Source organism: Pterocles gutturalis, unplaced genomic scaffold (assembly GCF_000699245.1).
Source record: "Pterocles gutturalis isolate BGI_N339 unplaced genomic scaffold, ASM69924v1 scaffold1940, whole genome shotgun sequence".
Classification (NCBI taxonomy): domain Eukaryota; kingdom Metazoa; phylum Chordata; class Aves; order Pterocliformes; family Pteroclidae; genus Pterocles; species Pterocles gutturalis.
The window spans coordinates 26,109-52,192 of record NW_010137913.1 but is presented as its reverse complement, the minus strand read 5'-3'; the positions used below and the strand labels follow the sequence as shown (position 1 = coordinate 52,192).

General features: G+C 45.3%; 1 protein-coding gene across 1 annotated transcript in view; it reads right to left on the bottom strand.

Moving 5' to 3' along the window:
* LOC104468555 (rho GTPase-activating protein 32-like) overlaps positions 1-26,084 on the bottom strand; it is a gene marked incomplete at its 3' end in the record, with an annotated part of 72,080 nt that overhangs the window by 38,886 nt on the left and 7,110 nt on the right. The window contains exons 5-6 of the mRNA XM_010082739.1: positions 11,403-11,494; positions 9,846-9,930 (exon numbers count right to left, since the gene is read on the bottom strand). Of these exons, the coding sequence (XP_010081041.1) occupies positions 9,846-9,930; positions 11,403-11,494 (177 nt within the window). The remainder of the gene's footprint in view (positions 1-9,845; positions 9,931-11,402; positions 11,495-26,084) is intronic.

Sequence of the window (26,084 nt, the reverse complement as noted above, 5' to 3'; positions counted from 1 at the left end):
GCTCCGGTTCCCTGGATAGGGGCTCGCTTACAGCCAGCCAGCGAGGTCCAGGAGACAGTCCTCGGAGGTCAGGCGGGGGGGAGAGGAACTGCACAACGCAGTACCAACTGCAAACCAGCACGTGAGCCGCAGAGACCGTGTCACAAAGCACCACAGCCCGGGCGAGCCAGCCTCCGACATCTCGTGTCACCGGAGATCACGAGCACTTCATTACCACTGGGTTTTCCGGCGGTTAGATGGAAACGGATTGTGAATATGGACACAGAAAGGCCGACTGGAAGAGCCAGGACTGTATTTTCCAGAGCACAAGCACACACAGGAATTACCCCATTACCTGCCTGCCACAGATTATTTATGCCATGGGACAAAAGCGGTATATATCATACATATTTCCAAAATCCCAGGGGAGGAAGAAGAATGCAGATGAAAATGCAGCTTCTGTAAGTTGATTTGGTGAAGAGCAGCAAGAACAGTAAAGCAAAATGCCTCAAATTCATGGTATTAGATCTTGGAAAAGCTTAATAAATAGGATTATTTTTATTTTGGGGCCTTTATGATTCCACCGATGTTTAAAATACAACCAGGAGGAGAAGAGCAACGGCACAGACCGATGGGCTGCAGCAGCCTGAGCCCCCGGGACGGACGCTGCTGTCACAGCGCCGCGTCTGACTGCTCCTCGCGGGGCAGGGGAGATGATGCTCCTTAACTCAAGCCAAACAGACGAGTTCTGAAGTCAGGAGGCAAGCGGACAGGGGCTGCAATGACAAACTGGGGCCGTCACACAGGACAGCTCTAGTTTACACAGAGAGCAAAAAGCAGAACCATTCCAGAAGAGGCCCCCAGGCAGCTCCATAGGGTGGACAAACGAACAATTTAAATTCTTATTTTGCTGTCTTATATCAGTATTCCAATTAGTTTTGTACTAGTAACTGACCAGTTGCCCAAACAATTCTGTGCAGAATAAACACTCCTGCGCCACAAGCACTGGTGCAGTAACTGTCCCAGTGAGCACACACAAGATGTGAGATGCTACAGGGCTTCCATGGCTCAACCTGTCTTCAGTCATCGAAACGAGCACATTTACGTGGGAATGGACTTCTGTCTGGGGGACCTACCTCACAGCCCAGGGCCTATGGGAAACCCATGCTGCAATCTGCACATGGTTAATTCAAAGGCATGCTATGGGCAACAGAATTCAGGATTATTGCTACTGTTGCAGATAGGGGCTGTTTTATCCCTAATCCGATCATAGCAACTTGCAAGACGCATATGCATTTAATCCTAACAGAAAACACTATACAGCATCCAGATCTTAATTGTTTTTCAATGGGAAAATTAAAAAAATAATCTATATGATACACAATATTGAATTATAAGAGTACGTGGATATTTTGTTGTTAAAAATCCAAGTGTACGCTCTCTCCTTATTTACCTTAAAATCATAATAGAAAATTGGAACATCATTTTCTGGACTGTCGCTAAGAGAGTCAATTAATTGCCTGAGTTCTTCATCCTTCTGGTATTAGGTAGGCAGGGAGAGTTAAAGCCAGCTGCGAGAGGAAAGGAGCACTCCAGGACAAAAGCTTCGCTGTGCCTCTGGTTCAGCATCAACAGCATCCTGCTCGAAAAAGATCTTCTGCTTACTTTGAACTCCACTCAGTCTAAAGTAACAGTAAGTAAGGGATACAGGGAGGCTTAGAAGAGTTCAAAGAAATGCAGGGACCACGTACCAGGGGAAATAAGAACCAACAGAGCTCATCTGGGGTGTATCCAAAGCGCACATCACAGCTCCAGTGTTACTGCTAAAATGCATTCATAATGCAAAACGAGTGCGTGAGGGTGAAAGCTCAGTGCTCCCAAAGGAGTTTCCAAACTCCATCTAGCTTTTAGTTCGTTTTAAAACAAATGGCAAAGCCTGACGTTGAATCAAACCTTGAGCCACAAGAGAAGGTGCACAAAGGGGACCCTGAATCAGGCTCTGAGGCTGCTCAACTCTCACACCTTCGCTCCGCCTAAACAATGGAAGTATCCCTCCCCTCCGCAAGGCAGCACCCTCCCCTGATGGGACACTGCTCCTCCTTCCATGCAAATCCTGTCCAGCCCAGGGTTCCCGCTCCGGTGGGTTCCCTGCCCACTCCAGAACTGCTCCACCTATCACCAATTGTAGGACTCAGCATACACAGAATTACTCAACAATTTCCCAGCATGTCAAAGTGAATTCCTGGGCTCACACTGTAAAAAATAACAGAAGTTGTTTTGGTTTTTTGCACGACTTCAAGCTGTTAAATGGGAACTTGGTCCAAAATCGGTTATTTGAAAGCCAGAATGTTTTGACATGCCACACTTGCAATAAAGAAGGGCAACACTCGAGCTCCAGAAGGATCAATTACACAGCTCCACCGAATCCCAAGGTAAGAATCTTGGGTAGTATCTAAATGTAAACTGGCAGGACCGGACTATACCACCTACCCCAAAAGTGATTTTTTTTCCAGGCTATTAGTTTTATAACAATATTTATAAGCTTCATCATCCTTCCAATAGAACAGAATTAATTTTAAGGCAGGTTTATGGATCCTCAACACACATAAAGTATATGGCACTATATATTTTTATTTCCAAGTTGTTATAATACTGAATTTGTGGCTATATATGAAGTAACTGTCTTCCCTCTAAATTATTACTGACTGAATTCTGAGAGTGATGGTGCCCAAAGCTCTCTCTGTAGTTAGAGGTGTCAGCTCTCACTGCAACCCACCCTGATCGTCCAGAAAAACATCTGATGGGGCTTTAAACATATGGATGCAGACTTAAACAGGGTTCTCATACAGGGTCCTTCTGAGAAATGAAAAATGTGAAAGGAAGAAATTTAGGATAGTGGTAGGGAAGGTCTTAAAGCATGATGCATTTCCCATAGCAAGTCATTTAGTTTTTATTAATATCTCTTTTGTTCATATGACAGAGGGATGGAAAGAACTGCTTAGGAGAATCAAAGCCTGTTCACAGTTAGTTTCAAGAAACCACAACCATACGTGCACACGAAATATAATGGAAGCATTCAATTTTATGCTGCTGCACCAGGAAAACAGCAACCCAAATCTGCAGGCTCTGATGGCAAAATAGCCAGAAATGAGAAGCCAGAGGAAACAAGCAATTGATATCTTTGCAATCCTCAGCGGAGATCAAAGAGCCTGTTGGAAGGGGTGCCCAGGAGAGCCGAAGGTCAGAGCCTTGCCTGCAGGGCGTGGAAGCAAAGCCTCCATCTCCTGCTCACACACCACGGCAAGGGGTAAAATAACAAAACCACCGAAGCCTACAAACACGCTCAAACGCCTGCTAGACTTTATAACAGCACATGTGGGTGAGAATACGTGCCTGTGTGTATGCCTCCTCTTTCCAAACTAAAAACCCATCTGAACCCAAAGCCCTGGGAAAGTTTAGGTTCAGAGGAAATCTTCTGCACTAATCTCTCTGTCGCAAGTAAAACAAACAACAAAACTGGAGCCTCAGCTTAGCAGGTCGAGAAACATCCTCTGACACACGGGCAGCTACACACATCGCATGGACAATCGCGTCAGAGCACAGCAAACATTTTCACGTATAGTCCCCAAGTACCGTTAGTTCATGTGCTGTCCTCTGCGTTTCCTCGCCTTGCAGGATGGATCATCCCAGTACGAGTGCAAGGATTCACAGACAACTCGTCCCTGATTTTCTAATGAGAGAACAATCCTGAGCTCACCCCACCACAAGCCCTGGGTGAGATGGTGTTACTGAGCCAAGCAGAGCAGAAAGCAGCGCTGATCTTCAGCAGCTGGGAACTACCTGGACACACATCCCGAGTAAACGGTCCCCGCAGGGTCCAGGGCACGGAGCATCCCTGGCAACACAGGTGGAGCGCATCTGCTCAAACCAACACACCCTGACCAGCAAGAGACCCCAAAGCCAAGGCAGTCCAGAATACAGGCTAAACCCTATCCATACATCTTCGCCGGGAAATGAATGAAAACGTTTCTAGCGACAGGACAGAGGCACACACAGCACCGCAAAGCTCAGCTAATGAATGAACGGTTTACAAACCTGGAGCCCAACTTGTCATGCCTGAGCTGCCAGCTCTGTCATCAAACCTCACAATTCTGGCACACAAGCACAAACCAAACAAACTCCCTTTTTGTAAGCAGGCACAGTAAACACAAAATGTAAATGTTCCCAATGATGATGTTTGGTTTAACAGCTAATCCATCCATCAGCATGCCAAACCTCCACTGGAGAATAAAAACACCCCCCTGGCTTCTGTAAATCCCGGGGATCACATCAACACCGAGTTTGCTAGTTATTAAAATCACACCAGCTTGGCATGCTTGCAGATCTAGGAGTACAATATTATTTGAACACTATTCCTGCTAACAGTATGGCTTACTAGACACAAAAACATGAGGTTTTCAGTCCTCTTTCAAACTATGAAACATTATTGAAACAGGGATTATTTTTCTGGAGCCCATAGATTCTTTTCAAATTTTTAATATATTTTAATTATACATATAATACATCTTTCTGTTTTTTTTTCAGGTCATTAAACCTCAGGGAAGAAAAATTTTCCAACACAAGTCTGTTCCAGTTACTAATTAAAACAATTTTCTACATTTCTGTGACATGCTGCTAAAGATGGTTTACGAGGGTGGCAAACAGCGGGAGGTCAACGCCAAAGTTAACAGCTGGGCTTATTCCAGTCACTTTTAAGATTTATTCATGCCATCAAATAGCCACTATGCACCAATAAAGACGAAAAATCCATAAATAAGTTTGCTATATTTTCAGTGTTAAATGCAGGGGCAAAAAAAAGAAGCTGGATTCTTGCAGGAGGTTAACATTCTCCAATGGAGTGCCCCTGGTCCCTCGCTGCAAAGAGCCAAGCACGCACAGATTTCCCCAAAAGCATTTTTGCCCACCAGTACCCAGCACACGAGTAAGAGAATATCCTGAGATCGGTATTTTCAAGTCTGAATATTCTCTCCGTTTCACTGGACCAAGACCAAGCAAGCTGGAATTTCACAGGTGTGATCTTGTTCCAGGGAGGGATTTTTCTGAGGAGGTAGCGGCACGTTGGATGCAAGACTGGGAAACAGAAGAATCCAAAAACTGAGGTGAACTTACTTGAATATTTTCCTAACTCTTTTGGCATCAAGAAGCTTGGCCTAGAGACTCCAGATTTTTCAAATCTGTTGATGTTGGCAGGAGATTGTGCCAATTTTCGGGGAGTTGTGGCTGGAATTATTAAGTTAATAGAAGCAGTTTCCACCTACGCTATGAACACGGTTGTTTTTATACACTCACGTCCTTAAAGCAGCTTCCTACCTCCCCCTACCACTGCAGAAGGCAATAGTAAAGAGAACATACGGAAAAGATGGGGAAAAGGAGGGGAAGACCTTGGTCTAAAGAAGGGGAACATCACGTATCAGAAGCTGGCAAAGTCGTTTGGAGAGGGAGACTAACAGCATCCAGAGGTGAAAGGCTAAAAAGGAGCAGCACCACTCTGTATGCAGTATGGGAACACACGTCATAACCACTCATATCTTCGTAAAGACAAAGCCCAGAAAAATTGTCTTTCATAGCACCAACCAAATTCAGGCCAGATTTTGTGATTTTTACTGTGTATTTCATCTTCTAAAAGGGACTGGGGTGGGGGGACTGCTGTTCCATGTTTCTTTTTTTTTAAATACATATTTTTTCCCTTTTAAACACTTTGCAAATGAGTGGAATAAATGAAGACATTACAGCCTGTAGCTGCTCACGACTGCCAAGATACTGAAAATTACCATGCCCACAGCAGAGCTGGGGAAGGAACAAGCCCTCCTACACTGCAGGCAGTGAGCAGGCTCCGTGTAAAACCACTGACGGAAGGAGGGTCGAGCTGAGCTGTCCCACTCAACACAGAACAAATGAATTTTTCTTTGCAACCTCTTCTAGCTCTTAAAACACAACAGGAAAATACAATTACAGGCGCAAACCACAGGCAGGGCTGACCCGCAGCCCGTCACCTTGGCTGGAGGCTGCAGCTTGCCAGAGGCATCCAAGCAGCAAACAATGCTGCTGAGTTCGGAGCAGGAACTCCTGGCAGCTGATGCCTCCGCCGGCGGAAGTGATTCTGGTTCAAATGCTTCCTTTACCGCTGATAACACGGCTCCTACCACTTGCAACGCCAAGGCTTAACAGATAAGCAGAGGATCTCCATGCACCGTAATCCAATCCTGTTCGACAGGGGTTTATTTTTAGAAGGCAGCGACACAAACACAGAGAGACAGAGACATGCTGCTCGAAGGGGTAAATCTGCATCACACACAAGATTGCTGGGGTGAGACGGATGTGCACGGCAGCACCTTCTGTCCCTTACCAACGGGTTTTTCAGGGAGCAAAGAATATTATCTGGAAAGCACAGGGCAGATCAGCTCTCCATATTCCATTACTAAAACCTACTCAACTAAAGAGAATTTCTTAATTTTTCAAGTGAAAAACAAAGCCTTTATTTCTGGCAGGTAGTAAAGAGATTTACAGAATACCTGATCGCTGTTTCTCCTCTTTATATTACCAGCACACTGCAGTAAGCAAAGCAAAAGCACACTTACACCATGTTAGGCAGGGAATCATTCTGCTTTTGTGTTCAGTTCCTATGTATTCACAAGCCTTGAAGCTCAGAAGGCAGTGAGACTGTGTGACACAGCTGCTGTGCTGAGATACTCAAATCCCGTGTGAATGAGTTACCTTGAGCAGCTCTGCAGCTGGAAACCAAAACCTGGAACATGCCATCAGATGAGCCTGGGCTCAGCACCACGCTCACGCGTTGGACTTGAACTCAGACGAGTGCTTTTCCCACCAGCAGATCTTGAAATCATGCTTAAATTTAATAAGCTGCCTTAGAAACTGACTGTGAACTTCATTTCTGAAGTTAAATGCAGGGCAAGCCTTTCTGCCTTAACCTAAGAGCTGGAAGAGATGCTGAGGACTCCCAAATCCATACGTCAGTGCTGCACTGAACGCTAGGATGCCTTGTACAGCAATACGTGTGGTCAGTGATGTAGTCTTAAAAAATCAATGCAGTTATAAAGGTAAGGCATTTCAGCAAAATACCGGTGAATTTCTGGCACTGATGCAATCTGTAAACCCATCAACCACCTTTGCCGGGTAAACCAGTGATTTCCTCCCGATGCCACGTGTATCTTGCTGTTCAGATGCAGATAAGGTTAAAATACATTGCTGGGGAAAGCAGGACAGCAGAACATTTCTGAAGAGAAAAGCATCCCAAAACTCACCCAGTTTTGTTAGCATGGTGCTAGGGTAAGAAGAGAACAAATCCTTTTTTACACATCTCCGACAGTTAACTGAAAACGTTGTCACGAGGTGAAATGCCAAGATATTAATACTGATTGCACCATGAGACCATATTATAAGTGACATAAACGTTACAAAACCATCTGAAATTTGGCCAGGCTGTTAACAGACAGCATTACACAATTCCTGACACAGCCAGCTAATCCCTCAGTGCTGCTATGCAAGTTGTTAACAGTGAATAGATTTTGAAAGGAGTTTACACCCACCACTCCTCAGATGCAACTCGCTATTAGGTGCCAAGCTGTCATTTACAAGTCACTTCAGCCTACTGCTATTCTCCTGTCTACCTTCTTATCACAAAGGAGCCACCAATGATGCCACTTGATTAAAATGTATGAGCCCTATATGAACCCGGCTTTAACTCTGAACTAATACTGCTGGTGTATTAATAGCTTTCATTTATTTTGTAATTTGTTCCTCTCCTATTAAGTGAACACTGTCATGTCCGACCCTTTAGAATTTCAGGAGGAAAGCTCTCTCCTTAAAATATTTTTATCCAGATTACAAAGCCATCTATCAGAAATCTTGCTTAGAAGAAGGAAGGAAGGAACAAGAGGCATGGAGCTGCTCCTTAGAGCCCAATTCACCTTATTCAAGCACCTGTTTTGCTTCAGGTACACAAATAGTCAATCCTGTCCAGTTTTGCAGAGGAGCAGCGGTGGAAACAGAGCACTGACCCCCCAGCACACACACAATCCCATTTTCATGACAGTGCCTCCACCGTTCTCCTCCCGGCTTCACAGCACAGACCCTGGGTGAGAACACAGCTCAGGGGCTTACTGGCTGACCCGCCACTGATGCTTTTTCCCCCGGGGCTATCCTTCCCCTGTTACTGTTTTCCAGCCAGACCGCTCCTCTGGTCCCAGCAGCTGGTGATCTGCTGGTGCCACAGGGCACGACACTGGGACAGCTGAGCAGGAGCACGGAGAGCTGTAGGGACAGCAAAGCCAACACAAAAACGAGTGCAGACAGCTCCAGCCCCTGCTTGTGGACACTTCCTACACAACATGCTTCAGGTTTGTTGGTAGAACAACATGAGAAAAAAATCTGTAATGAATCTTTTGTCTGATTTTAGTTCTCCCTCTCGTCAACACAAAAATCTCAGCGTATCAACCCCACGAGCATGCCCTGCCATCCTTAAAACACCCCGAGACATGCTTAAACCCACAAAAACACTGAATTGTCTTCAAAACGCTGTAAACAGCAGTTCTGTGCAAAGGCTGTAATCTCCCTCTAGCTTGCACACTGTGCTGGCTGTCTCTGAATGATGGGAAGGAAAACTCGGAGGACAGCACGATGCAAAAACCACCTGTGTGTACACAGAAACCTGCCCAACACGTACTCAACATAATAAAACCTCTCTCCAGAACGACTGAAAAATTAGTGGTGCCACATCAGAAAATTGCCAGGAGACTAAAAAGAGGGGCACAGATTAGTCACACTGTTCCTATACACAGAAACTGAAAAAAAAAAGAAACACAGTTTTGCTTCAGAAGACTGAGGACTGCTCCTGTTTGCACCATCTTCCAGAGACCCCCCTAAGAACACAGCTCTTTGCACGGGTGTTAAGTCCACGATTCTGTCCAGTTGCTCTGCCAAAGCACACACAGCCCATGCCCAGCAGAATGGACCCACTTAGAGCCACTGGGGGGGAGTAACAGTAGCTACGAGCCCTGAATAGGACCCAAACTCCTTCTCAGTCAGAATTTTCCAGAGACAGAAAAAACAGATGGAGAATTCTGCTTGCAAAACTGTCAAGTGCGGAAACATGAAAGGCTGTAAATAATTCACTCTCTATTACAGGAAATGTTTTACAAATGAAAAGGTTGTAACCTCTTTGTGGCTACAAGGCTGGCAGATGCTGCAGGCGGTCCTGCTTCTCTAAGTGCAGAACACGATGTGCCCTGTGCATGAGAAACCAGCAGAGATCCTCGCTCCTCAGCCCTCCCCGGTGCTTCTGTCTGTATTTCTGACGGACGGGTCACAAAGGAGGGAAGCCTGCACACTGCTAGAAATGCACCGCAGGCTGCCTAGCAATGTCATGTATTCCGATGACACAGCTGCTGCAAGGCACAAGGCAGAGCTAAGATACCACAAAGAGAACAGAGAATAATTTGAATTATTTCTATTTACATAAACACCTCCACACCATTGTTTAAAGAGACACAAACTAAAAACGTGCGTGCAAGTTATTACAGGTGGCTCAATAATAAATGTTTGATGCAGTCTTAAAGCAGTGACATCGGTCAAACCCGGTGGAAATAAAACCGTCTCCAACCTCAAAGGGGTGGCCACACGGCTGCGTACTGGCCCGGTGCACAGAAGCAATCCCAAATAACGAGACCCTGCCTAATTGCCTTCACTTCTTATCACTGCACACTGTGGTCCCTCCACCGCCCCCCCGCCAGGTTAGCTGGCAGCCAAACACAATGATGTTTTGTATCTAAAAGAAATCGGAATCTCACCTGGATGTTGCCAAAGTCCACGTTTTCATAATGGAAATGCGCACATTCGGCCATCTTCGGGAAATGACCCTTGGTAAAGGATAACCTGGAGCATACCAAAAGCACACCGTAAGGTAGATGCAAATCACTGGAACAAGGCTCAGCATTATTATAAAATGCGGTTACTGATACAAAATAACGAGGACTTGCTCATCCTACAGCCAAGGGAATAACAGAGGGATTTGTTGATGTGATGCACCAAAACAGTGGAGAAAGGAACCGAGTGAGAAAGGAAAAACTAAATTGCAAAGTGGCTTTTATCATTGCATCCTTAAAGAACTGCGTGGCATTTCACCACCAGCAAAGCCCACATCTTCAAGAAATGGTGCAGGGACAAGCCGCTCTACCTTTACAAAAGCATTTTTGCAGTGCAAATAAACAGCCTTACACGAGACACGTAGGAAAGTAGAACGTTACCTGTGAAAGGCATCACAGCCCATCAGTCCCGGGTTGATGTATCTGAGGGTGCAGAACAAACGCTATTTATCCTTTGCCTTTTTAAAATTCAAAAGTGAGGCATAATTATTCCCAAGTGTCTCCAGCTACAGCGATGGCTGACGGGGAGATCCTCTGGCTCTGCAGCATGCTCTCGCTTCTGCTGAAGCTACTATCAACTCCTATAGAGATTTCTGGGGGTGAGCCAATGAGATTGTCATTATCTAACTCTCTCTTCCCACGGGAATCGAAGTGGGAAGTGAGATGCAGCATCTGGCTGCTCAGCACTAGAACAAAGAGCCAATTCCCTTACAGCGCGAGAGCACTACAGAGGGTGAGCTGAACGCACAGGCCAACACTGGGGAGTTCTGCTCCTCAAGTCTGCTTTCGTAGCAAAGACAAGACGAGTAATATCGATTACTTTTGGTCCCCTTTGAAGGTTAAAGGTTTGAAGCCTTAGCTGCAAGCATAATAACTTCGTTTACATTCTCTGGGAGAGAATGAAAGAGAGAAAGATGGTGTAAGCCCACAGGAAAAAAAAAATCTGGGAGATCAGGGAAGAAAAAAATACCCCTAGAAAAGAAAAATTATTGAAAACCCATTCAAACGAAGAGGTACAGGCCAGAATGCAAAAAAAGAAAAGAAAAGAGAAAAAATATCAAACAGAAAATATATTTAGGCCACTCACTTGTCCTGGTTTAGCTTCCCAGAGCATAGGGAGATCTCATTTATACATTGCCTGGGCTTCTCTTTAGATTTTTGATATGTTTTTATTTTTAAATGAATCAGTTTCAGAAAGAAATAACAAAAATTTTAAAATACAGTGAGGTTCAAAACTCCAACAAGCTTTGCTGCTATGTCCAGAAACAGGCGACAGAGCCAACAAAACCTCTCGTGTCCCCAGTTTTAGGTTACATTAGCTATAATTTACTTTGTTCCGCAAGGATTTTGATTGCTCTGACGAAGATACTATCAAAACTGTTGCCCAATGCCCTAGCTGTATTGCAGCACAATAGATAAGTCCCAGGATATCAAAACTAGAAGCCCAGCAAAGAGAGGAAAATCAAAGAACGCTGCTCTTACTTTTTCACGTTCTTCACTTTCATACTTGCTGTGCTTCCACAGGTCCGGAGCGGCAGCTCCCCTGGAATGTCAGGGATATCTGCACCTCTTGCCTGCAAAAAAGAAGAAAGAAAAAGCAAAGAACTTAAAATGTGACTGCATGCCTTGGACCACCGCCTGCTAAGCAGCAGCCCCTGTATTTTCACCCGTATGTGCAAACACAGCTGAAATCTCCTATGTGCTAGAAATCATCCTAGTGCCTTTTGAACAAGGCAAACTGAACCTGAGGATTACGATCTAGTACGCGATTATCTCTTCCGGAGCCATGCTGCAGAGCCTTGCTAATTCTTAGTAATAACTGCGAGATCCAGGATTTTATTCATTTCTACGTCTGGTTTCTCAAGAGGAGATTTTCAGATGCAGGAGTCTGACATACGTTCCTGAACTCCACACTTAGACTCCTCGTTAAGCACCTGATTTTCCAAACATCTGTGCACTCGGGTTCAGGCAGAGGCACTGGCAGAAGCTGGATAGCTCACACAGTGGAAAAATCAACTCAATGACAGAGCTGCTTATATGTGGGAGGTTAAGCTTTTCAAAAAGATGTTTGAAGCTCTTCGTATAAGTGCATGAACACATTAAAATTCCTTAATCACTAAAATTCATTTACTGTAGTGAGGCCACAACGCCAAGCTCCCTTTCATTTGTTCTGTCATGCTCTCCCATCCTCCAGCTGCTTTCACCAGCCGTGAGCTCTGCTGGGGTGGCGTTCACCGTCCCAGGGGGCTCGGACCCTCAGTGCCATGCGTTTCTCTTGCTGTGCCCTAAGTTCTAGAGGAATGAAGGGTTTTAGGTGAGGCTTTTACGAAGGGAGCAGTGATCAAGACTTCACAGAGCAGAAGGAGGAAGATGTGGTGCCTGATGCTGGCCAGAGATGGCTCATCAGAGATGGGGTGAGATCAGTTGAACGAGCTTCTTTCTGCTTTACACAATGCACTACAACACAGGGATAACGTTCCAAACAGTGAATGCTCAAGCACGAGGAAGAAAGGCACTTCAGTCCTCCTTCTCTTACGGGCCTGGAACAAAAACCTATTGCACCAAACCCATTTTCTAATGACAGGAGTAAACGGATCACTTCCCTGATCCAGACCCAGTGCTGGTCCCCCAGGAGATCTCTGAACAGAGATGATCAGTGCAACAGCTGTTCTATGTAACAGGACACAGATGTATGCTGCAGTGTAAAACATGGAAACAAACTGGTCCTCGCCCCCAAAACTTTAGAGTCAATTACAATCCAACCTAGCAGCCCACACAGGGGACAAACAACGGGGGAATCTTTCTTATCCCCTCCCTGAAGCTCTCATTTCAGCTTGACATGGGTCAAATGTACATGTGCTTCACCACATCACAAAGAGCTGCCGTACGTAAGTCCAAACCATTCACCATGCCTGCATCCATCAACTAACAGCAGAGCTGGAGGCAATGATTCATCTCATTCAGCTCCAGACAGGCACGAGGCACACGGCTACAACTGTGTTACCAACCCCAGGCTGCTTTCACAGCCCCCCGAGATAAACAGGCACTTTGGTTCCCTTCACCTACTTCAGCCAAGCGGATTAGGATAAAAGCCATCGCGGTGCAGCACTATCCACTTCTCCCTGGAGCCGGGGATCCGGGATGACCCTGGCTCGGATGCAGGCACACACCGTAGCCAGCCGCGTCCACCCCACCAGAGTGATCCCCCTGCTCCCAGCATCGCTGGATAAATGTGACGCCGGGACACGTTCTGCCTTTCCCAGCCCTGAACATAAGCAACGCTTTAACTGTCCCACAGCTGTACAGAACGTGCCCCCACTGGAGGAAAAAGGACAATATTTGTATCCTTAAATAAACCTAGCCTGGGCTGAGTGACTGGCACTAAGTACACAATCACTTCAGGAGGCAATAGCACACTTGAGAGTCTCATTGTGAATTTTAAGATTAAGAGGATCACCAATTTAATAAACCTGATAGGTCTTTTACATAAGAAAATAACTAATTACAGTAATAAATGTGCCATTCCGGTAAGCTGCTTTTAGGCAAAGCAGGATGTGCTTGCCTTAATTTTCTAAGGAACAGAATTTCTGTAGGAAGAAAAATGTTTTTTCTTCTCCATCAGCAGTAGAAGCTGGTGGGATATAAAAATGGATAAATAAATCTGACAGAAAACTGTGGGCTTTGAGCCAGGTTGCAGCAGTGGGTAGACACTCCCCTGGATCTGACTCAAAGCAGTGTAGGCAAAACTCACACCTCCAGGAGACTGAAATGCCAGCATCACTCTGAAAAAGTTGCTTTATCCTCTTTTTCCCAGTTGAGTTATGTCCAAATGCTGCTGGAAGGAGATACCTGCCTCTCCCATTTCCAACAGCATCTCCCCATTTCAATGGACTAGGACGAGCTGTAACAGAGTAATTAACTTCGGCTGCTCTTCCAATTGGATCTGAGCTCTTCGGACTCTGCTGCAGAGTAACCACCTCTCCTGAGCTTCACCACTGAGGAAAAAGGGCAGAATGGTGACCTTGTGCAAACCGAAGTCTTCAGCATGAGGTACTAACACCAGAGAAAACTTGGTGAACAGATAGATAAGCAAAAAAGAAACTTCTTGCAATTTTACAAATCATATAAAATAAAGTGCAACTACTTTCCATTTAAACCAAAGATACACAGCTAACATAAAAGTACACTTTAGTTACCACTAGTTTGTACCTGTTTCAATCCAAAACCTGGCATGCAAAATGTCACCCTAGATTACCCTCCTCTCAACATACAAATAAAACACTCCAAATGAGATTTGTCATCTTTTGTGCTTTGTGTCACAGTAATTTAATTTTAAAAATCATTTTGAAACACTTGAATTATTTACATCTGAAAATTAGCTAGCTAGCATCCTCAGTTGCTCCTCACTTCCCTATTTTCCATGCATCGCTGTTCTGTGGAAATCTCTAATTGCATACCAAGCCTGTTTATGCAAATTATTTATTCCCATTTTCACAGCTTACCGTCACTGCTGCACCAACCTGCTCTGGCCCAAAACTGGGTAAACAAACGAGGACTCGATCTAGAACGGAGCCTCTTGACCGTATCAGGATCCTCAGCGAGGCAGGTGGATCCCACTAAAATGTTTTCTCTCAGCAATTCTGGGAGAAGCCTGTCTGTCTGTCCCACAGTCATTCCATCTTTAAATCATCGGTGTGTCATCATTTGCTCGGTGGGTATCAGGAGGACCCTGAAGCTCCTACATCCCTGGTGCAATTTTCAACTGTTGCTGCTGAACTCCTTGGGAATCCGAGAGCTCTTACAAGTCACGGTGCCCAGCCTTAAGCACACAATTTTGACATTTTTTGTCTTTCTATTTATAGTCATAATTTGGAAAACTTCAGCTTTGCGCTCTCCAGCGCACAAAACCTTAGTCATAAATAATCCATATCTACCAACTCCACTGCATAATATGAAAGGATTTTCTCCTCTAAGACGTCTCATTGCATTTATCAGAAAACACATCAACCCGTCTCCCTCACATCCGGAAATGTAACACAATTTGAAAATACACGTAAAATTGAAGAAAACAGCCCAGTGAACACGATGGGATAAAGTTTCCACCTTGGTATCCTCAATAGGGAGAATATTGAAGCTGTGCAAAACCCACAGTCCTCCTTCGATCGCCACAGACTTACACCGGGACGCACGAGAGAAGAAAGGGTGGAAGCCCACCCAGCTCCAGGGATCCCATAGCTGCTGAACGGGTTTCCCACAATACTACCATAAAACCCCCGAGGAGGTACCATATAGAGGAACAGATCCAACACAAGGGTTGACCAGTCAGCATGTGCCCAGGCTACTGAATTGAACTGGGATTTCTGAAGGTGGAAATTTACTCCTAAACCAAAGCAAGAATAACTATCAGACAGTCAGTAACATTTATGCATCTCACTACCACCAGGCTCTCACCAAAACCAGTTTGGAGGGACCAGATTGCTCTGGATTCTTGCAGCACATGGTCGTGTTTCTAAAAACAGCAGAGCGGATTCAAAATGCTAGCTGGTTTCCATGACAGTCCTTCCTTTACATCATCTTTATTTCCTCTGAATTTTCTCGGAGGGAAACAAAAAAGACAAAAACCAAAACACAAAACCCAAGAAAACCTCCTTAGAGGTATCAAAAACCAACCCCCCAAGCTTTGTTAGAGTTTTACTTCTTCCCTGAAGAACAGCAGGGAACAGGGATTGTTCCAGTAAAAGCCGTTACTCCGTGGTACCGCTCTGCGTAACTCGAGCGAGAGGACGGGCTGAAGCGGTCAGCATACACAGCTCGATGTCTAAGCGGCTGTTCACGCACCAGGACACCAACAGCCACTCCAAACCTTGGGTGCCAGCTAGCTACGCAAGGCTGGCTCAGCATCAGCTTCTTTGCTGGGCTTCACTTGGCAACGTTAAAAAGAAACTGCATGGATCACCACGAGGAAAAGATGATAACACCACCCCGCTCTAACCTGTTACTGCTCAGGAGTTAGCCCGAAGCACCATGACAGAAGAAAAAAGGTTCATCTCCGCTCCACGCTCCAGAGCCACCAGCACACTCCAGGGAAAGCAAGCGCTCCCTGCTCTCGCTTTATGGGCTGTGGTAACTGTGCAGGTTCTCCAGAATAAACACAGCAACAAAGCAAAGGGAAAATGCTTTCCCCAAACTGAAAGCCACCGTGTCCAGGCTACTACAATGCCTCCAAAGGAAAGGTCCCGATTCGGCGGCATTGATCTGCCCAAGCGCTATCCCTGGAAAGCTGTCACTGGGTCACTTTGCTGAACGGAAAAAATGTCTGGTAACTGGTGCAGATACAACACTCATCCAGAAATGTCAGGGGTACAGTGGCGATACGATGGAAATGCGAGGATTTGCCAAGTTCTTCACAGTACCACTTTCCGTTGATGCATTTAGTGGATGCAAATGAGTTCCCTAATCATTCAGGCTCAATCACCCAGGCCCAACAACCTCAGTTTGAACAGAAATATCTGCTCATTAAACTACAGCAGCTTTATCGAAGAAGTAAAAACTAAAAATAAATACCCTTGGTCCAACTCTGGATATCCCAGATGCCCGTCTGAAGGACTAACATCCGTGCTATTCACAGTGCGATCAGCAGAGCGCAGCACCGGAGCATCTAATAACCGCCCGGAGCGTGCACCAGGCTGCAAACCAAGGACAGGCTCCTGTTCTCACACCCAGGAGGCCAGCGTACCCATCTGTATTTGCAGAAGCTGGCCACACAGCCTCACTCAGGAAGGAGCAAGGCATCAGACAAATCCTACCCTTGAGAGCGCAAGGGTCTCGCACACCCCGATTGCAGCGACCCGAGCCAGTGTGTGCAAAGAAACGGCTTTGAGACACAGCAGGAAAGCACAAAGATGTTTTTCAGAATAAGAAACAGTTGAACCCTTTAAATTTTAGAAAAGTGATTTAAAAAAAAAAAAATTTGAAGTAATCGCTTAGCTCCTTATCTAGGGCAAATATCGTGATCCCTGGTGCAAAGATGAAAGAAACATCCTTTCTGACATGCCAGAGGGTAGCTGGAGTGATTAGAGGCAGCACTGAGTTCTTCATCTAGCTCTCAGTTCCGGGATTGAGGAATGTGGGGAAACAGTCACCCAGCCAGAGATGCCTTTAAAATCTCCTGGTAAGTGAGAAATGTATTAAGAGGAAAGCCAGTGAAAAAATGATGAGTGCTTCCAGTAGGGAAATTCTGCATACTGGCTGTGCTCATTCTAATCCCATGGCTAAGAAATCTGCATTCAATAAAGATGATATTTTAATATATATAATTTTTGGAGTTTAGGACTTTTTCATTCCATTTTCCACAATCCCTGTCAATGCTGAATTGTTCTAGCCAGGACTTATTGCATGGCATGGTTAACAGTGAATTCTTCTCTTTCAAAAGACCACACAGGATGTGTTTTTTCTACTCCCAGCTTCTCCCTTCCAAAGCGGGAAAAAATAAGAAAAAAGAAAAAAGACTTTTAAGCATTGCCATGAGCTGGCAAATTAAGGGAAACCTCTCATTCCTGAGACTTTGCATTATAGAGGAGTGAGTCCAGGGCATCCATTTGCCATAGTTTAAAGGCTCAGCCTGGAATGAACAAAGAACAAATTCTGAACTATTCATCCACCGTGTTTCCAAATAGAGTTCGCCAGCTCTCAGATACGTGGATAAAACCATCTCCAGCTCACACGCAGAACACCTAGTTTGGTAAGTGGAATACCAGACACAGAGCAAGCAGCTGTATGAACCTGCTTTGGCAGGACTATTGTCACTGCGACCAAAACTCATCTCTGTAAAGCAGGTTGATTTTGTCACGACAGGATTTTCTAAGTGAGGCTTAAGGAGATGCACGGACCTGCACTGATTGTCCCCAGATGAATGAAATGCACCGAAGCTGGCGGTTATTGCCAGTCCCACACTTGTATACTCCTTCATCCCGATCATCTGTTCTAGAGACAGAAACGGAAGCAGCAAGCAAAAAGGAATGGTTAGCTACTGAGGACAACACCAGCACGATAACTGCCTGCCAGCTTTACGTTCGGGTTTGGCACTGCTATAGAGAAGCGGCAGCGGGATCGCCTGTTACCGTTCACAAAGATCCCAGCCCCGGGAGCTGCACCCGGACAGTCCATGGCAAACCGGCTAAGGAACGGACTTTCTTTAACAGCAAAAATCCCACATACAATATGCGTGGGAAAGGCAGCCAGGGTGAGAGTCCTTCTTCTGTATAGCCTACAAAATAAATTTTAGAAAAAAGCCTCAGAAAACAGAACACACAGAAATGAGCACAATACTTTGATTCCAGCTCCTTGTTGGCTACAAAGAAAGACTCCAAAAGTCCCAGGCCCTGCTTGACGCACGGTTTCTACAGTCTATTGTTTCACAGAGGGAGAAGGGGATCCTAACCATGCCTCAGTTGCTCAAGGACAAGTGGAGCTTTGGGTTTTTACGGCAGAAAGCAGTTTCTCATCACACAAAAAACTACAGAGATGAAACTCAGCCTGAAACTAGCAAATACCTCTCTGGTAAGTCCCCTGGCCATCCTCAGCGATCATGCAAATAACAATGTTCTGTTATGTTATAGGTATAAACCGGCTTAGAAACTGAAGAATTTTCCCAATGCAGCAGAAGAAAGATTGGGATGGTGGAAAAACCAGCAGCCTGACATTTACCCCAATGCGTGAGTCAGTAGAGTTAACGTGAATTTATATTCATGTGTGTAAAGCCAACCTGGACTCAGCTTGTGTTTATAAAAAGAGCTGTTTCCAATGGCATAAAATACCAAACTGATATCTAACACACTCATTTTCCAAACCCTTATAATAACACAGTAACGTGAAGAATGTGTCTGCCTGTCCCATGCAATTTCTGCCATAAGCTGTCCACAAACTTCTGAGCAACAGAACAAAAGAGTCAGTTCATTAACGTCGTTCGAGTGCTGCCCGGGAGAGCTTGGCCTCCCACCACACACCCTGCTCTGGCCGAGCCGCCGAAGCAGCCTCCAGCTGCCCGCCACCATCCCTGGGCAGGATTCCTTCAATCTGTTCCTGTCCAAAATCCCTGCTCAGCCCCAGCCTCTGGACCAGGTGAGGAAGGGTGACACGAGGTGGCACGCCTGAGGTGGCACTGCTCTGCAGAAATGACCTGATGTGAGGTCAATATTTAAGGAAAAAAACAGAGACTGAGACATAAAAGCAGAAACACATGCACAGAGGAAAAAACCAAACCCAAATTAAGACATTCCTACATGCATGCAACTGTAACACACCAGACCATCTATTTGGACCACGAAACCAAGGGCAGTCAGTAGCCACACGCCAACACAGGGCAAAATGTCGTGCCGCAGAGCAAGAATCAACAGCTAACCTCTGGATGCTGCAACCATACCAAAGAGCAACTTCAGGTGTTTTCAAGCTGAAAATATTGGCTTGCAGTACAAGCCACAGAGCAAATCAAGAACACACAGACCCTAAACCTTCCTTTAGACTCTCAGGAGCACTGTCAGCCCGAGGGCACGGCTGCAGGATAGCCTGGCGTGAGGAGGTAAAGCCAATTTACCCACCTGCCACCCCAACCCTTCCGCCCCAGGCTACCCTCCTACCACCTCTCATTGCAGCTGCTACAGCACAAGGCTGAAACAACCCAGATTAAAAAAGAAAGAGGAAAGCTGAACTTCTTCTGGGGGGTTATTTTTAAATGAGATGAGCTCAGTGATTCACTTCCCAACTCTTCATCCCAGAAAGTCTCTGCCCATAACTGTCCCGAGGCAGTCCTCTGCAGCATGGGAAGGGGGAAGGAATAATCCAGGACAGAAACTTCTTAAAGCAAGTTTCTGTAGCAGAGAAGCCTGGTGTGCTTGAACCCCCAGAAGCCCTCAGCCAGTCCCAGATGGATAACACAGAGCCGCTAAACCTGCCGGTGTTCCAGAGCACAGCAGATTTTCAGTCTGAAACTGTGCAAACCAGATGTCTGCTCACAGGAGGTCACGCATCTCACACCATCAGGTCGCAGCCAGTCCTGGGGATCCTGGGCTAGCTGAGGGAAATGAACTCAATGAGACACCCTGCCTTCTGGGGCGAGAAACAATTTAGAGACAGGCTCGACGGGAACAGCACTTGCAGCAAGCCCCTCGGCATCCCTCACTAATTTTCACGGAACAACTCTAAAGCCAAGAGGAAGCGTTAAGGCTGCGAGTGCGAAAACACCGGGGTGTGCAGCCAGCAGCATCTGTGCCCTAGGAACCACGGCATTTGGTCAAACACCAAGAAACACCACGCAGACCGACACAGCAGTGACCAAGATAAACGCAGCAAGGCAGATCTGGACGGAACGATTAAAATTAAAAAAAATCAGGCTAAAGATTACCAACATTTTCAGGGAACAACTCGTCACCTTATAATTAAGAAGGCTGAATCACAGCAAAAAAAGTAATGCCCACAACCTTCAGCATGACAATACCTACGCTGACATGTTTTGTTTGTCTCTTGGGGTTAACTTGGGGGAGTGGAAGGGGATAGATGAGCAAGCTATTGACAACCCTTCAGAAACCACTCCATCCTTTTTTTGCATTATGGTAACCAAGAAGCAATGAACACTGACTATTTTTTAAAGCAAAACCAACTACTTATAAATAAGAGACTCCTTTCCTTTCCTGGATGTTCCATCTCATTTTCAAGCAGCTAGGAGTAGGGAAAAGTGATTGACAGATAAATAAATTATAAGTTTTATCACCCAAATAAGTACATTTCAAACAAACGTGGCATTTCCTACACTGTGACAACAAAACATGCGTAAAGAGAGATCATCTTCGGAATAGGGTGGGAGGAAAAGAGGCAGAGGTCATGACAACAGAGTCCTGTTCTCAGAGCTCTTCTCATACAGCCTGGCTGAAATTGAACCTAAAAACCTGAAACCCAAGAAAGGCAGCCTGGACAATCACAGACTTAGCAATCGCCGCACAGCTGCTCCCGATAGCACGTACACCGCTGGTTTATTCCAGTGGGTTACTCACAGTGTGATGACAAGCAGAGGCACACCCAGGCTTTAGTGCCTCAGGCACACCAACGCCCGTCCATGCCTGCCCTGCACTCCGGTAATTCCACAGAGAGCTACCGGGAGCATCCCCAAAATGAGCCATGACACTCCCGTGCCACCTTTATCTGTTTAATTGTCGTTATCCCCTACAACCATGAAAGAAGAAATAGTAGTGGCAGCTTGTACATACGTGACCAAAACATTTCCTTTAGCAAAATAGATAGAGACACAAAATACAAAATCAGGGTGCATTAAAACCGGTGATCATGGTGAGCAGCAAACTTCACTGATCCAGCCTTAGCAAGTTCTAAATCATTCCTTCTTTGCCAAATGTTGCATATACACTGATTTTAAAACAGAAATTTAGAAAATGTAATTTTTTCTCCTGGGTCAGCACTGTACTGCAAGACTGCATACACTGTGAAGAAAGTAAATGTAGCTAGAAACAATTGCTTCTATAGCATCGCCAACGAAAATTAAATGATTGCTATAATTTAATACTCACTGCCAAAAATACAGTATCCATTCTGGTTTAATTGAACTCATTTAATTGGCAAACCCAAATGGAGCCAATGTGCCAATTAAGTGATTGTCCCAATTTTCAAAGATTCTCAGGGACAAGCTTCATGCTGGGAGTTAGCCTGTGAAATAAAAAGGACTCTTGAACCAAAAGGGAGAAAAAGAACCATACACAAAAATATAACACCTTGCCAAAAGCTTAACGAGGGAGAAAAAATACTTGATTCATGCAGCAATAACAAGGAAAACAAGTTATGAGAACTGAAAATGAAATATAGGTTACTGGTGCAATGCCAGACCAGAACTGTTTTGACCAAAATATTATTACAGCCTGATGACTGCTCGGTGTGCTGTATGGAACATTCATCTCATATCGACGCCTGTGTTGGCCACACTATCCGAAATCCCATTTCTATAGCTGCAGTGACTCTTAAGACTTAGAGCCAGAAGGCAACTGCTGGAGCATCTGGGTGAAGAAATAGCTACAGTCCATTTCCACCAAATTGTTCAAGTCATTCAATAAACAACAGAAAAAAACAGGATTTCAGCTTCCTATCCTCTAAAACTTCCCCTTGCACTTGAGAGCTTAAAACTTTGGACTTTTTAAAAGAGCCTGCAGGTAGGCATTCAGAGCTCAGAAGTTTCTCCCAAAGTAGTCTGTGGCATACAACCCACATGGAAACAGGATCAGCCTGACAGAAGTGCCTGCTCACTTAGGAGCTCCAGCCAGCTTCTCAGCTGTGAAATTCAGGTGTTGGTTCATATGCACACAAAGCTGTCAGCCACAGGCATGAAAAATCCCGAATGCCAATTGTTACCATTTCAGTAAACCATCTTCTGGAAATCAAGCACGTGGATTTACCACACTCCTTGTTCCTCACATTTTGACACAGCTCCTGGAAGTATTCATGTCAGCTTCTGACATACTCAAAAACATGCTTGATGTTTTTTGAATTAAAAACCAACCAAGCAAATGAAAATAGTTTTAAAAAGAAACCCCACATACTCCTATTTTTTTGCATCTCTCCTTCCAGAAGCCTCAGTGGAGATCTGGGGCAGTGCTGCACAAAGAACGAGAAACAAACCTTCCACTAAGGAGAGCGAAATCTTCTTTAAACCTCTGCAATTCACTAATGTCTACACACTTTTATAAATTGCATTTAAAAATAGTTTTCTCCTCACTCCTGCCCCAGATTTAACAGTGATCTATTGAGGTCTCATTAAAAAGCCGTTATCACCTCCACAAGCCGGTACCTTGCCTTAGCTCATACCAAATGCTGAAATACTACAGCTCTCAGGGTCCATCTGACCTGACAGAACTGAGATTATTCCAGGGTCTTCACAGGACAGCATCTAACCCCTGTGCCTTTCTAGAACATTTGTAGGTTGTATTTTTCCTAAGAGAACTCCACTAGCAGAGGCTGAAAAGGATGACGTGTACCGACTGCCAGCTACCTCCCTTCTTGTTCCCTTAAATTCAAGGATTCCTAACAGTTTCCCATCACTAACCGAGAGGTTCCTGCATCACAGCTGTCACCCCAAGAACCTCACTATGGACAAGCATACTTTCAGATCCTAAAAGCTACGGTTCGGAGGAGCACTGGGCTGGGCAAGGCTGGTGAAGAGCTCTTGGTCACACCCAGCCGCGATCACTCAGGAATGAACCCCTGCAGACATTCACCCTGGGATGTGACCAGGTGTCAGGATAACCCATACTGCTCAAGGCACTGGGGAAAAAACCTCACAGTAAATAAACCTACCACAGCTTTAGGGACTCGTATTTTGAAAGCTTCCAGAGCTGAAAGAAGTGGCAGACGCTGCAGAAAAAACCTTTTCAGAAGCACACACATACATACACATGTATACACACACCAAAGAAATCCTGTTTCTAGCTTTGGAGCGAGGAAATCCACCTCATCTCCAGTGCAGGACTGCTTGGCAGGTTAATTCAGCTTCAGGTGGGATCCTTCTGTGACAGCACTATTTCAATAGGGTGCAGGAAAAAAGATGTTTAAATGTATCGTGGTGTTTTAATCCTGCTTCCCCACGAAATTTAGGTGAATGGGAGGAAAAGCCAACGGGGAAAGAGCTGTTAGCACACTGCTGTCAGAACACTGCAACTCACTGGACTCACAAAGAGGAGCTGAGAGCAGGCCAGCTGGTCAATAACCTAACGTAAACGCAGTCTTAACTGCAAATATCAATTTATGCTGAAGTTAATGGCAGGCTGGGGACAACTGCTTTGTAGGCTCATGAGAAATATTCTATAGAGGCTCTCCTTCACACCTTCGTTTCTTGTGACACAGAACCAGAGCACTCCTCAGGACCTGACAAGGAAAAGATACTCCTTTCCTTGGAAATAACATCATCATCTCAGAGAAACCGTAGAAATCCACACGCTGCAAGATTGCTTGGCTCAAAGGTGGCTTTTCACCCCTAGAACTCGGCAGGGTTCTGCAAAGAGAGTCAATACCATCAGCTGCATTTTCCAAACTGGAGCAGAGAAAGGAAAAATCAGCACGTGTGAAGGGTACCCAGCAGGGCAGCAGCGCAGCGGGAACACGAGGCTGGGACACCGAGAAAAACGGTATCACAGATATGGCCAAACTCTAATAACACAGAGCAGAGTCAAGGGGGGAATACAAAATATAGCAGTCCTTGAGGAGTGCCCAGGCAGCTGTCCTGTTATCTAAGCCCTGCAATGTCTGTCCATCTAGGGCTGCATCTCATTCAACCTGGTTCTCAAAGCCTACAGCACAGGATTTTGTAAGTCCCATGAAGTTTCAAGAACCACCAGAAGTACCCAAACAAAGCAGGTCTCCAACACAAAATCACCTGCCTTTCTGCTAAACCACCAACGGGGAGCAGAAGTACCTGGCAACGACAGAAATCGTAAAAATAGAGTTGCTGCCCTACCTTATATTTACAGCATAGGAGGATAGTCAACCTTTAGTTTATTTCTTGTTAAGAAAATGCTCTGGAAACAAAGCACTTATATAAATTAATAATAAGCACTTCAAAATATATTGTGGATAAAAGGGGAGAGGGAGAGTAAGGACGACTTGTGTATGTTCATCTACCCGTGAACGCCTCGATCACCTTTTCCCGAGTACAAAAACACGCACAAAGGCAACGTTCAAGAGACAAGCGAATAAGCATCACAGGTCTGTCGACTGTGTCAGAACTTCCCGAGCTCTCCACAGTGTTGCTGTCTCAGCACTTGCTCACCTGGCAGAACGGGAAATTCATTTAAAGTGACAAATCCTTGCACCCAGCTGGGTCCCCAGCCGTCCGCCACGGGAAGCGATGGAGAGCAGAAGACAACACAGCTACGTCCAACTTCTCCAAACCCTTGCACCCAGCTGGGTCCCCAGCCGTCCACCATGGGAAGCGATGGAGAGCAGAAAACAACACAGCTACGTCCAACTTCTCCAAAGCTCTGCAGCCTTCATTCCCCCGAGGCTGGAACAGCACGCAACAACAAAACCTGAAGGCTGCAACTGAAATTAATAACCCCAAATGAAACGTGTTATGCCACTGTGAGAAACTCGCGGCATGCTCTGGGAAAGGGCTGAAGCAGAAGCGGCTAAAAACGCAAAATGAAGGAAGAGAGCAACAAAAACAACCTCAGGCGTGAAATTATCGGGAAAAAGACAGAATATAGTAGATGCACTGGCTGAACAGCGGACAGAAAGTGACAGTGTTGAACACCGTCCTGTAAATATTTACATCCTATAAATATCACCTTCCCACTGGACATAAGGCAGAGGTTGGAGGGGGAACTCTGATTCACTCAACACAGTAAGCATGAGTAGAGTGAGCTTTTTCTACCCATCTACAATGTATTCAGAGGACCGCGAGGTCAAAACGACGCTGCAAGCACAAATCCAAGCCATTACAAATAGTCGTTCAGTAGATTTCCATGTAGCCCTGTGCTCCTCCACACCAAATCCCGGGGCAGCAAACCTTACACGTGAATTTTCTTCTTTATCCTCCTCTAAACCTCTTTTTTATAGGCACCCAGACTGTTCGATTTTGATATTGCTGGCACAGAGCTGTGCAAGAGGACATTTTCTAAATGGGATTTGGTAGTTAGCTCAGCGAGATGAACAGCATCTTGGTAAAGTAACATCCACATGGCCCCAATCCCTCTTCCTGGGTCGTACAAGCTCCTCTTCAGAACCAAGACCTATCCTGACAGAGCACGTGCAAAAAGCAGGGTCACAGCAATGTGCTGTCTAGGATCTTATTCAATAACATACTGTACACTCCTACCCTCGAATTGTCATCTGCTTTTGGTATTGATTACAGATATTAGGAATAAAAGCACCAAATATGCAAATACAAAAATTTGCTTTGATTCTTCTACGCAGAGAATTTGTGAAAAGAGCTTCTGAAAATACACAGAGATAACTGGAAACATGAAGGGAATGTTCTCCTTGCTGCTGTCATAATGAGAGCATAAAGTTTTCTAACTTTTTGATTGCTGGCAGCCGGAACTTTTGCTAGGTGTTGTGTAAAGCTCTTTTTTTCTTCTCCTGCCATGCAAGAGTTTAAAAGTCTAGCAGAAGGGAAGA